A 13,999-nucleotide genomic window follows, 5' to 3' on the forward strand; every position below is an offset into this window, starting at 1 on the left:
CCTCTCTGTAACCTGTGAGTTAAATACTTCTGGTCCAGTGTTCCTTATCTGAACTCTTGGGCCAGGTGTCTGAAAATGCAGGCTTTTTCCTATTTTAGAAAAGTCACAAGGTGTGAGTAAATTCCTATTCTCCAAATTAAAGAAAGAAATTGGAAGACTGACAGGTCTTTGGCCCTAATCCCAGGCCCTGAATAAGTAACTATGGAATCCAGAATCCCAGAAACCAGCCCCAACCAGCAACAGCTGTGCTTTGGTACAAACACATGAAGATCCCCTCGTTGCTTTGTTCAGGAATCTGTTCTGCCCTGCAGTACTCCTTTCTAGGCATATAATAAAGTCAGTTTTGTTTCAGAAGTAGTATTTGGAATAATCCTTATCCCTCCATAAGGATAATACAGGACACCCTCAGAGAATCTTGAGGCAATACCCTGAAGTCAAATACAATATTCCTTCAGCTGAAGGACTTCCCTGGTGGTCCAGGGGCTAAGACTGCGCTTGTAAGGCAGGGGAATGGGTTCAATCCCGGGTTAGGGAACTAGATCCCACCTGCTGCACCTAAGAGTTCATGCTCTGCACCTAAAAGATCCCACATGTCACAGCTAAGATCTGGTGCAGCCAAAATAAGTAAATATTAATATATACATATTCCTTCAGGAGAACATATGCATATTCACACTAAGTGGGATAAATACAGACTAAAAATAGCCTCAGTTTAGCTCAGGTCAAAATCTGCTACCAAATGAGTTTGCCACAAAACATTTTTCAGAACTTTTTGGATTTTAGAATCGCAAGTTGGGAATTGTTGTTTACTCCCTAAGTCATGTGTGACTTTCCAACCCCATGAACTGCTACATGCCGCACTTCACTGTCTCCGGGAGTTTGCTTAAACTCATGTCTATTGAGTTGGTGATACAGCACCACCACCTCATCCTCATCCCTTCTCTTCCTCCCTTCAATCTTTCCCAGCATCAGTCTTTTCCAGTGAGTCAGCTCTTCACATCAGGTGGCCAAAGTATTGGAGCTTCAGGATCCATCCTTCCAGTGAATATTAAAGCTTAATTTGCTTCAGGATTGACAAGTTTGATCTCCTTGAAGTCCAAGGGACTCTCAAGAGTCTTCTCCAGGATCACAGTTCAAAAGCATCAATTCTTCAGTGCTCAGCCTTCTTTATGGTCCAACTCTCATCTATATATGACTACTGTAGAAAAACATAGTTTTTCACTATACGGACCTTTGTCAGCAAAGGGATGTCTCTGCTTTTTAATATGCTAAGTTGGTCATAGCTTTTCTTCCAAGGAGCAAGCGTCTTTTAATTTCATGGCTGCAGTCACCATCTGCAGTGATTTTGGAGCCCAAGAAAATAAAGTCTCTCACTGTTTCCATTGTTTCCCCATCTGTTTGCCATGAAGTGATGGGACTCGGTGCCCTGATCTTAGTTTTTTCAGTGTTGAGTTTTAAGCCAGCTTTTTCGCTCTCTTTCACTCTCATCAAGAGTCTTCTTTGCTTTCTGCCATTAAAGTGGTGTCATCTGCATATCTGAGGTCATTTATATTTCTCCTGTCAATCTTGATGCCGGCTTATGAGTCATCCAGCCCAACATTTTGCATGATATACTCTGCATATAAGTTAAATAAGCAGGTTGACAGTATATAGCCTTGACATATACTCCTTTCCCAATTTTGAAGCAATCAGTTGTTCAATGTAAGTTTCGAACTGTTTCTTCTTGTCCTACATATGGTTTTCTCAGGAGACAGGAAAAGTGATCTTGTATTCCTATCTCTTTAAGAATTTTCCACAGTTTGTTGTGACCCCCACAGTCAAACGCTTTAGCATAGTAGGGATTGTGAACTTGTATTATGTCTCCATTTTATGGCTGAAGAAACTTAGGGACAGATGGATTAGATGGCCCAAGACCAAATAGCCAGAAAAGGGTAGAGTAGGAATTTAAATTCTAGAAAGAGTTTCTGGAGTCCTGTTTTATTAATAGGGGCTTCCCCAATGACTCAGTGGGTAAAGAATCTGCCTGCAATGCAGAAGATACAGGAGACACAGGTTCTATCCTTAAGTCAGGAAGGTCCCCTGGAGGAGGAAATGGCAATCCACTCCAGTATTCTTGCCTGAAAAATCTCATAGACAGAGGAGTCTGACAGGTTACAGTCCAAAGTGTTGCAAAGGGTCAGACACGACTGATCACAATTGGCTTGGTTATTAATAGAGATGTTGTATTGCCTTCAGTTTAACATCATTTTCTATTTTATTTCATCCTCACAACAACCTTATATTAGATTGAACTATATAAAATTGTTAATATTCACCCTTTTTTTTCTTTTTTGGCTGTATCATGCACTGTTTGTGGAATCTTAGTTACCCCACCAAGAATTGAACCCCAGGCCCTCAGCAGTGAGATCATGAAATCCTAACTACTGGACCATCAGGGGATTCCATATGCAACTTTTTTCAAAGTATAAAAATTCTTCAACTTAATATTATTCTTGTTTTATAAAAAGGAAATGTAGGCTCAGAAGAATGAGCCAGTTAGTTATAGGACAGAAATTAAGAGCCAGTGCTTGGGTTAAATCAAGACCTGGCCTCTGACCCTCACCCACCAGCCAGGTAACAGTGATTTTACTTCTCTGAACTTGTTTCCTCATCACTAATAAGAACAATAATAACTATGGGTCAAAATTTGGAGGCAGTTAGATGCCTCCCACAAGAGGTAAACAAGAAGTCACACATCACCAAACACACAGTCCCTTGGTAGGTGAAGTCACTCAGCCTTCTCCACACAGAAAATGCACACTGTGTGTAGAAACAAATGAAGAACGCCCAAATAAGAACAAACAGAACCAGCTACTAATTCAGAACTTGCTACCACCACTTGCATCTGGACAAGACTCACAGGCAGGCAGAGGAATAGGCAAGCTTCATAGTGAAAAAGAGAAGGTATGGTGTGCTGTGATAGGAGGGAGCAGCCGTGGGATAGCTGGAGGTGGGCTAGCCAGAAGTAGAGCATCCTCTTCAACTGGCTTGGGGAGCGTGTTTAGCTTTCTTTGATTGGAGAGTGAAAAAGTTGGCTTAAAACTCAACATTCAGAAAACTAAGATCATGGCATCTGGTCTCATCACTTCATGGCAAATAGATGGGGAAACAATGGAAACAGTGACAGACTTTTATTTTGGAGGGCTCCAAAATCACTGCAGATGGTGACTGCATGAAATTGAAAGATGCTTGCTCCTTGGAAGAAAAGCTATGACCAACCAGACATTACTTTGCCAACAAAGGTCTGTCTAGTCAAAGCTATGGTTTTTCTAGTGGTCATGTGTATGGATTGTGAGAGTTGGACTACAGAGAAAGCTAAACGCTGAAGAATTGATGGTTTTGAACTGTGGTGTTGGAGAAGATTCTTGAGAGTCCCTTGGACAGCTAGGAGATCCAACCAGTCCATTCTGAAGGAGATCAGCCCTGGGATTTCTTTGGAAGGAATGATGGTAAAGCTGAAACTCCAGTACTTTGGCCACCTCATGCGAAGAGTTGACTCATTGGAAAGACCCTGATGCTGGGAGGGATTGGGGGCAGGAGGAGAAGGGGACGACAGAGGATGAGATGGCTGGATGGCATCACTGACTCAATGGACATGAGTCTGAGTGAACTCTGGGAGTTGGTGATGGACAGGGAGGTCTGGCATGCTTCAGTCCATGGGGTCACAAAGAGTTGGACACGACTGAGCAACTGAACTGAACTGAACTGATTGATCCTGAGTTGGAAGTGGGGATAAAAAATATACAGCAGCTGACCAGGTCCTCAGAATTCCGAGGCAATTACTGCAGAGTTCTTTGTTTTCTGTACTGGTTGCTGCAAAAATTGGGATTTGGCTTCCATCTGTAGCAAGCAACTCAGGAAGTCAAGCGTAGCTGCAATGGGGAGCTAAACAACAACCCCTGTAGCAATGCCTTTGAGTTGCTGCCAAGTGCAAATAATGGTGGCTGACTCCTTGCAAGCTCTGAGTAAATAGCTTTTGCTTGTTCTCATTTCAGTGGTCTTAACTATTTCCACATGTCTGACAGCACAGCCTTCCAGCAGAAGTCAACAGCCTCTAAGTGAAAAGCAAACACAGTTCGGGAATAGCAAGGTGGCCCAAATGGTTGGAGGAGGATAAATTGGGAGGAGCAGTAGGACATGAGGTCAGAGAAGAAAGACAAGGGCAGATTATCCCTGCCCTTATAAGACTTGTGGCTTTGACTCTGAGTGAGCTGGGAAGCCATTGTGGGTTTTGAGTAGAAGAATGACCTGATCAGACACAAACTGCTAGATTCAGAAAAGACTGTATTTAATAAACAATTATCTAATTGAGCTATATTGTTCTCTACAGAAGAAAGACTGTGGAAATAGGAAACATAAAGTCTAGTGGAAGAAAGAGCCAGAAGAACAGGAATCAGGGGTGTTTATATCCAAAATTCTGGACACATTTCCTCTAAGATGACTCATGAATAGGGGAGGGTGAAATAGCCCTTAAGAGTTAATCATGTGTGCTCTGCACCTGTTCTCCCCACTCACATGCCACCTCCTTCATCTAAGTTCTTCCTTTGTACTGGGCACTGATGACGGCACAGCAGATACAGCCATGAACCAGACAGACACATCCAGAGGAGATGAGATTGCTGTAGGGGAGCAAAATTTTTTACCCCAAAATATACCTCTTTCACATGAGGATTAATTTAGGCTGATTATTTTTAAGAAACAGAAGATCTTCTTGTTACCTCCCCCTTAACTGCCTAAAAGAATTTAGATAAAAGGCCTATTCCTGGAATAGGGCTATTATGAGAAATGTCAGCAAAGAATATAGGCTAGGTGTGAAACAGGAGAGAAGGGGGCAGGACACAATTTTGAAAGAATGACATAGCCCAAGGACACAACATAGACCAATTAAATGGGTCCAAGATGGCAGACAAGACAGTTCCAAGGCACCATCAAAGACCGAAAGGTGGGCGGGGGGCCCAATTCCAGGAAATCTCCACCCCTTCCCCAAAACAGCTGGAATAATCTCCCACTCATTAGCTTATGAAGTTACCCAGCCTGTAAAAACTAACCACCCCACATTTGGAGGCCACTGCACTCGCCCTCTGTGTTGGCCCACACTCTGTCTGTGGAGTGTGTTTCTCTCTGAATAAATCCACTTCTTAGCCTATCACTTTATCTATCACTGAATTCTTTCTACAATGAGACATCAAGAACCTGAGCTTCATTACTGTAGGTTTGCACTGAGTTCAAGTCCTAGCCATGTAGGTTCACGTCCTCAGTTCAGTTCAGTCACTCAGTCGTGTCTGACTCCTTGTGACCCCATGGACTGCAGCACACCAGGCTTCCCTGTCCATCAACAACTCCCTGAGCTCGCTCAAATTCATGTCCATTGAGTTGGTGATGCCATCCAACAATCTCATCCTCTGTCATCCCTTCCTCCTGCTGTCTTCAGTCTTTCCCAACATCAGGGTCTTTTCAATGAGTCATTTCTTTGCATCAGGTGGCCAAAGTATTGAAGTTTCAGTTTCAGCGTCAGTCCTTCCAATGAATATTCAGGACTGATTTCCTTTAGGATGGACTGGTTTTATCTCCTTGCAGTCCAAGGGACTCTCAAGAGTCTTCTCCAACACCACAGTTCAAAACCATCAGTTCTTTGGTGCTCAGCTTTCTTTATAGTCCAACTCTCACATCCATACATGACTACTGGAAAAACCATAGCTTTGACCAGACAAACCTTTGTTGGCAAAGTAATGTCTCTGCGTTTTAATATGCTGTCTAGGTTGGTCATAGCTTTTCTTCCAAGGAGCAAGCATCTTTTAATTTCATGGCTGCAGTCACCATCTGCAGTGATTTTGAAGCCCCCAAAAATAAAGTCTGTCACTGTTTCTGTTGTTTCCCCATCTATTTGCCATGAAGTGATGAGACCAGATGCCATGATCTTAGTTTTCTAAATGTTGAGCTTTAAGCCAGCTTTTTCACTCTCCTCTTTCACTTTCATCAAGAGGTTCTTTAGTTCCTCTTCACTTTCGGCCATAAGGGTGGTGTCATCTGTATATATGAGGTTATTTATATTTCTCCTGGCAACCTTGATTCCAGCTTGTGCTTCATCCAGCCTGACATTTCCCATGATGTACTCTTGCATATAAGTTAAATAAGCAGGGTGACGATATACAGCCTTGATGCACTTCTTTACCAATTTGGAACCAATCCGTTGTTCCATGTCTGGTTCTAACTGTTGCTTCTTGACCAGCATACAGATTTCTCAGGAGGCAGGTAAGGTGGTCTGGTATTCCCATCTCTTTAGGAATTTTCCACAGTTTGTTGTGATCCACACAATCAAAAGCTTTGGCATAATCAATAAGGCAGAAGTAGATGTTTTTCTGGAACTCTCTTGCTTTTTGATGATCCAGTGGATGTTGACAATTTGATCTCTGGTTCCTCTACCTTTTCTAAATCCAGTTTGAACATCTGGAAGTTCACAGTTCATGTATTGTTGAAGCCTGGCTTAGAGAATTTTGAACATTACTTTGCTAGCGTCTGAGGTGAGTGCAATTGTGTGGTAGTTTGTGCATTCTTTGGTATTGCCCTTCTTTGGGATTAGACTGAAAAATGACCTTTTCCAGTCCTGTGGCCACTGCTGAGTTTCCCAGATTTGCTGGCATATTGAGTGCAGCACTTTCACAGCAACATCTTTTAGGATTTGAAGTAGCTCAACTGGAATTCCATCACCTCTACTAGCTTTGTTCGTAGTGATGCTTCCCTAAAGGCCCACTTGACTTCACATTCCAGGATTTCTGGCTCTGGGTAAGTGATCACACTGTTGTGGTTATCTGGGTTATGAAGATCTTTTTTGTTTTTGTTTGTTTTTTTTATGAAGATTTTTTTGTGTGTAGTTTTTCTGTGTATTCTTGCCACTACTTCTTAATATCTTCTGCTTCTGTTAGGATGATACCATTTCTACATTCCTTTGAAGAAAGTAGGGAAAACCACTAGACCATTCATGTATGAGCTAAATCAAATCCCTTATGATTATACAGTGGATTCATGGGATTAGATCTGATAGAGTGCCTGAAGAACTATGGATGGAGGTTTGTGACAATGTACAGGAGGTGGTGATCAAGACCATCCCCAAGAGAAAGAAATGCAAAAAGGCAAAATGGTTGTCTGAGGAGACCTTACAAATAGCTGAGAAAAGAAGAGAAGCTAAAGGCAAAGGAGAAAAGGAAAGATATACCCATTTGAATACAGAGTTCCAAAGAACAGCAAGGAGAGATAAGAAAGCCTTCCTCAGTGGTCAATGCAAAGAAATAGAGGAAAAGAATAGAATGGGAAATACTAGAGATCTCTTCAAGAAAATTAGAGATACCAAGGAAACATTTTATGTAAAGATGGGCTCCATAAAGGACAGAAATGGTTCAAGTCCTTGTCTGAGGTAAATGGTTTTAGGTGTAGTGGGGGGAAACTCAGCAGAGCCTAGAGATTAGAGTCCACTCTGAGTCCCACTCTCTGCTGGGCCCAGTCAATATTTACCAAATATTTGCTTTTCCATCTCCACTTGCATTGCCCTCCTCCCATTTGAAGTCCCCAAACACTACCCCTAACAACCGCTTTTGTTTTTAACTGAACATGGTATTTAAGGTGAAAATTTCTGCCATTTTGGTGAGTTACTCAGTTTTCTGCCTCTCTCCCATGTGTACATGTTATCAAACTTTTGATTATCTCCCGTTAATCTTACTCACATCAATTTAATTCTTAGACCAGTCAGCACTTAGAAAGGCAGAGGAAAATACCTTCGTGACACTGCCGGGAAAAAAAAAAGCAGTTATAACATGCCATTCCCAGTGGGCTGTCAACTAAAAGAAGCCCAACATAAGAGTTGCAAAGTAAGTTTTATTTCAGCAAAATGAGGACTGCAGCCCGGGAGACGGCACCTCAGACAGCTCTGAGAAACCCCTCCAAAGAAGTAGTGGACGAAGTTCAATATGTGTGACTTTGGTGAAAGGGGAGTTCAATGCAATCGAGCAGTTATTTTACAAAAGGTTTTCTGCTTCACTAGGAGCTGAAGTCAGCACTAAGGGAGGGATTTAGTGCTTTTCTAGATATGAGGAGATGTAAGGATGGGACCATGAAATCAGTTCCTAATGCTCAAAAGTCTCCAAGCCAGGCTTCAACAGTACATGAACCATGAACTTCCACATGTTCAAACTGGATTTAGAAAAGGTAGAGAAACTAGAGATCAAACTGCCAACATCCGTTGGATCATCAATAAAGCAAGAGAGTTCCAGAAAAACATCTACTTCTGCTTTATTGACTATGCCAAAGCCTTTGACTGTGTAGATCACAACAAACTGGAAAATTCTTAAAGAGATGCGAATACCAGACCACCTTACCTGCCTCCTGAGAAATCTGTATGCTGGTCAAGAAGCGACAGTTAGAACCAGACATGGAACAACGGACTGGTTCCAAATTGGTAAAGAAGTGCATCAAGGCTGTATATCGTCACCCTGCTTATTTAACTTATATGCAAGAGTACATCATGGGAAATGTCAGGCTGGATGAAGCACAAGCTGGAATCAAGGTTGCCAGGAGAAATATAAATAACCTCATATATACAGATGACACCACCCTTATGGCCGAAAGTGAAGAAGAACTAAAGAACCTCTTGATGAAAGTGAAAGAGGAGAGTGAAAAAGCTGGCTTAAAGCTCAACATTTAGAAAACTAAGATCATGGCATCTGGTCTCATCACTTCATGGCAAATAGATGGGGAAACAATAGAAACAGTGACAGACTTTATTTTTGGGGGCTTCAAAATCACTGCAGATGGTGACTGCAGCCATGAAATTAAAAGATGCTTGCTCCTTGGAAGAAAAGCTATGACCAACCTAGACAGCATATTAAAACGCAGAGACATTACTTTGCCAACAAAGGTTTGTCTGGTTAAAGCTATGGTTTTTCCAGTAGTCATGTATGGATGTGAGAGTTGGACTATAAAGAAAGCTGAGCACCAAAGAATTGATGGTTTTGAACTGTGGTGTTGGAGAACACTCTTAAGAGTCTTTTGGACTGCAAGAAGATCAAACCAATCAATCCTAAAGGATATCAGTCCTGAATATTCATTGGAAGGACTGATGCTGAAGCTGAAACTCCAATACTTCGGCCACCTGATGCAAAGAACTGACTCATTGAAAAGACCCTGATGCTGGGAAAAATTGAAGGCGAGAGGAAAAGGGGACAACAGAGGATGAGATTGTTGGATGACATCACCAACTCAATGGACATGAGTCTGAGTAAGCTCCAGGAGTTGGTGATGGACAGGGAAGCCTGGCCTGCCAGTCCATGGGGTGTCAAAGAGTCGGACACGACTGAGCAACTGAATTGAACAGAAAGACCTGTTCCACCAGTTTCCCTCAAGCACAAAGTGCCCCATTCTCCACCCTGAGCTCCCTTCAGGGTAAGTCGAAGGGCAACAGCTGCAGCAGAACAGGATTCTGTCCCCACAGCGGCAGATGGCAAATGACCTTGGCAAGCACAAAATTGTAGTTGACAAGCCTCATAGATTATGTTAGATCATTTTGATAGGGATTTAGTCTGGTACCATGGTTCCCAAACTGGGAAACACAGCATCCCAGGGAACAAGAGCAATTCCACAGAGTCACCATGGGTATTTTTAAATTTCAAGGGAAATTCAGCAGCACCTGTCAAACACTGTACAGGACTACTAACTTCAGGTGGTTCACAGTTTCAACATGAAATCATGCTGCGTTGCTTTTAATGATATCACTGGGGAAGAAAAACAACACTTCCTCTACCGTCTTAGGTTCAGTTTGGGTTATCTGCAAATTAAACTGACAAAAGAGATTAGCAAAAGGAAAAGTTTACTTTTGGAAACAATGCGAATACATGCAGAAGTGCTCAGTGGGAAAAGAAAAGACTTCTACAGTGAGGACAAATAGGTTTCTTTAGCAAAGACAAATGGGTTGTTAGGAGGGCAAATAGGAGACAAAAAAGTAGCGACTTAGCACATACACACAAGCATGGTATTCTGAGTAGGTCTCCTGACTCATATCTCTGTGAAACTGTTTTTGGTGTTTTCTGTAATAAAAAGCAAGTACTATGTAGAATGAGTGTTTGTGCTCGGTGCTCAGTTGTGCCTGACTCTTTGCAACCCCATGGAGTGTAGCCTGCCAGGTTCCTCAGTCCGTGGGATTTTCCAGGCAAGAATAGTGGAGTGGGTTAGCATTTCCTCCTCCAGGGGGTCTTCTCCTGCATTGCCATCAGGTTCTTTACTGCGGAGCCATGGGGGATGCCCCTAGGATGCGTGTGATGGTGCCCAAGTCTGATTTTAAAGTTTGAGAAGGTGTGCAGTGCTCAGCCAGCACACATATCTCAATACTACGTATAGGTTATTTAAGAATGAAATTAAAATATTATCTTTCCTTTTAATGTATGTGTATTTCCACCCCCGCCCCCCCCCCCCCCCGCAAACAACTCCTAAATTGTTAGAACATAAATCCTTTTTTCTTTTTTTAAAAATAATTAGAAAACATTTTTTTTGGCTATGCTGGGTCTTCATTGGTGTGCAGGCTTTCTCCAGCTGCAACAAGCGGGGGCCCCTCTCTAGTTGTGGTACTCAGGCTTCTCACTGTGGTGGCTTCTGTTACTGTAGAGCACAGGCTGTAGAGCATCAGGGCTTCAGTCGTTTCAGCGCCCGGTCTCTAAAGCACAGGCTTAATGGTTAATGGCACCATCTTAGCTCTTCCACAGCATGTGGGATCTTCCTGGATCAGGGATAGAACCTGTGTCTCCTGCACTGGAAGGCAGATTCTTTACCACTGAGCCACCAGGGACGCCCCATAAATGCTTAGTTGTATGAACATAAAAATATATGGGACTATTGAGTATGTCTTTTGGCCTAGGAGACTTGGTGCAGAAAGTAGAAGCACCAGGGTTTAGTTTTGATGAACCCCTGTTTAGTGGTTGAAGGTTCTGTTTGCAAACGTCATGTGTTCAAATCCCAGCTGAGTTGCTTGCTGACTACGTGCTTTTCTTGGACAAGTTATAATATTTATCATCTCCGTGCCTCAGTTTCTTCATCTGTAAACTGAGAATGATGATAATAGGAGCTAACTCTCAGGGCTGTGGTAAGGATTGAGTGGGATGGCATTGTGAAGCCCTCAGTCCAGTGCCTGCCCCCCACCCCCACCTGGCACACCAGTTAATGGGGTAGAGTTACATAAAGAAAGCTCTGAAGGTTTCCCGAAGAATGCAGTGTTCTGTGTTCCCGCTCCACCCATCCCAGGATCAGGCTGACTGAACAATCCTCCCCTTTGTCTTAGGCCTTGGGAGATAAAGTCAAGTCTGGAAAAAGAAGGGAGGGTTTTATGAGGTCCTCATCCTAGCCCAATCAGCCTGCCAGTGCCAGGTTTCTTGGCGAGTTGCACAGAAGGAGACTCTAAAGTACAGGAGGAACCAGGGACCAAACAAAGGGAACAAAAGAAAACCTACAGTCCTGTGCTTGCTGGGAGGCTGAAGTTTAGAAAAAATTTACCTGAGGCCGTGTTTGGGTGGCTCCGTGGGTAAAGAATCCATCCGCCTTCAAAGCTTTAGACGCAGGAGACAGTTGGTTCCATTGCTTGGTCAGGAAGATCCCCCTGGAGAAGGAAATGGCAACCCAGTCCAGTATTTTTGCCTGGAAATCCTGTGGACAGAGGAGCCTGACAGGCCACAGTCCATGGGGTCACAAAAGAGTCGGACATGACTAAGCAACTGAACACACAAAGCAAAGCAAAGCAAACTACAAAGTCTCCACCTTTTATTACACACGTAAAGATGTGACACGGTGTGTCAAAAAACCCCTGATGTAATGTAGTGCACCTGGATTGTTAACTGAAGCTGCTTCTCTATATCAAAGTGAATTAGAAGGTCCAGGTAAGGGGGTGGGGAGCAGTGTTTCATTCCTGATGTTGTTGTTCAGTCACTAAGTCATGACCGACTCTTTGATACCCCATGGACTGCAGCAAGGTTCCCTGTCCTCCACTATCTCCCAGAGTTTACTCAAACTCATGTCCATTGAGTCGGTGATGCCATCCAGCCATCTCATCCTCTGCCCTCAGTCTTTCCCAGCATCAGGGTCTTTTCCAATGAGTCAGTTCTCTGCATCAGGTAGCCAAAGTATTGGAACTTCAGCTGCAGCATCAATCCTTCCAATGAATATTCAGGGTTGATTTCCTTTAGGATTGACTGCTTTGATCTCCTTGCAGTCCAAGGGACTCTCAAGAGTCTTCTCCAACACCACGGTTTCAAAGCATCCATTCTTCATTCATTACTGATGACACAACTTTCAAAAGCAAAGTTTCTGATGGTGTCTGATTTTAGAGGCCAAGATGTCTCAGTGAGTAAGAAAGCAGGAGTCCTCAGGCCATTCTACTGCTGTAACTTGTCCTTGGGAGAAATAAGTCTTTCCTGTTCAGCTCTGTAACTGGCTTTATCTTTATTATCCCAACCAAAAGAATGGCAGGGCACATTTTTAACTTCTCCTGCTTTCTCACTGCTAATTTTTGCTTTCTCAATCTTGAGAATGAGGAGGAGTGGAACTTCATGGCGGCCAGGTAGGAGAAGACAACAGCAGCATCTTTCTTTCCGGCAGCAAGGGGACAAAAACCAAATGTGCCTGTGTATTCCCACCAACATCCTGACAGGTGGCAGAGGCTGAGTGACTGGCTGGGGGAGGCTGGGGCCCTTGACCAACTGGAGAGAGGGGAGGCTGGCGGGAGGCCTTGCACAGCCTGGGGCAGGGAGGCTGGGGCCCTCGACAAGCTGGAGAGAGGGGAGGCTGGCGGGAGGCCTTGCACAGCCTGGGGCACTCCCCTGCCCCACCCCAGCATTCCTCTCTCTTGGAAAATCTGCCCTGTTATCTCAAGAATCAGGGGACATTGGGGGGAGGGGAGGGCTAACACAGTCATTTCTCTGGTTCCCAGAGCCATCCTGGGTAGAATCGCCAGATGTTTTTCTAATTACTAGTGCAATCCTTTTAGGTTGAATGTGGTCTCAGCTTCTGATCTCCACAGTCTGGCCCCAGTCTCCCTTCCCAGCTGACTGCCATTCCTACCCTCTGCCTTCACTGTCTTGGTGTCATCCTCTCCCCTGAAGCCACACACACCTGGTTTCAATCCCAGTGAAAAGAAAGATAGTGACTCTTTGCGACCCCATGGACTGTAGCCCACCAGGCTCCTCCATCCATTGAATTTTCTAGGCAAGAGTACTGGAGTGGGTTGCCATTTCGTTCTCCAGGGGATCTCCCTGGCCCAGGGATCAAACCCAGGTCTCCCGCATTGCGGGCAGACGCTTTACCGTCTGAGCCACCAGGGAATCCCATGTAATCTCATATACAAATGGCGGAGGCCTGGATAAATTATTTGCCCTGGAGCCCTGATCTCCCAATCTGATAAATGGGGCCAACAAATACCTACCTCATAGGGTTATTGGGAGAATGGAATGAGATGAAGACAGTTACCAAATATATAATTTGTGCCCTATAAATATAAGTCACTTCACTTTCACGTGCTGTTTCTGCCCCCTGCAAGGCTCTTGCTCACTTTTCCTTCACTGTTCCCAATCCAAATGGAACCAAGCAGAGCCCTGCCCCCTCGCCCAAGTGCAAAGGCCCCTCCATGCTGCCTGCCTCTTGTTTGTACAGAAGCTGAAGTCTCCCAGACCCCCCTCCACCCCACCCCAACCCTCCCACCCCATCACAAAAAGAGCAGGCTCAAGCAGCTAATGATTAGACAGTAGAGTCACAGAAGCCTTCAGTGTCTGATGCATGTTCCTGAGTCATTTTACAGATACTGTAACTGCCCACCAGAGGGAAAAGTTAACTGCATGATGACCAGACTGCAGCCATGGCATTAGCTGCTCCATCTTGAGCAGTACTGAACCTATGGCTACTACTGAATCTATGAACCAATTCCAAGAACCCTTAA

At 44.0% G+C, this 13,999-nt stretch overlaps 1 protein-coding gene across 1 annotated transcript in view; it reads right to left on the reverse strand.

The window, feature by feature from the left end:
- The window catches only part of MSH6 (mutS homolog 6), a 33,805-nt gene extending 22,139 nt beyond the window's left edge, over nt 1-11,666 (reverse strand). The window contains exon 1 of the mRNA XM_086327078.1: nt 11,569-11,666. Within this exon, the coding sequence (XP_086183204.1) occupies nt 11,569-11,609 (41 nt within the window). The 5' untranslated portion in view covers nt 11,610-11,666. The remainder of the gene's footprint in view (nt 1-11,568) is intronic.
- Between the last annotated feature and the right edge of the window lie 2,333 nt (nt 11,667-13,999).

Source organism: Bos grunniens, chromosome 11 (assembly GCF_055505025.1).
Source record: "Bos grunniens cultivar Pamir isolate PY7600 chromosome 11, Bosgru_T2T1.0, whole genome shotgun sequence".
Lineage (NCBI taxonomy): Eukaryota > Metazoa > Chordata > Mammalia > Artiodactyla > Bovidae > Bos > Bos grunniens.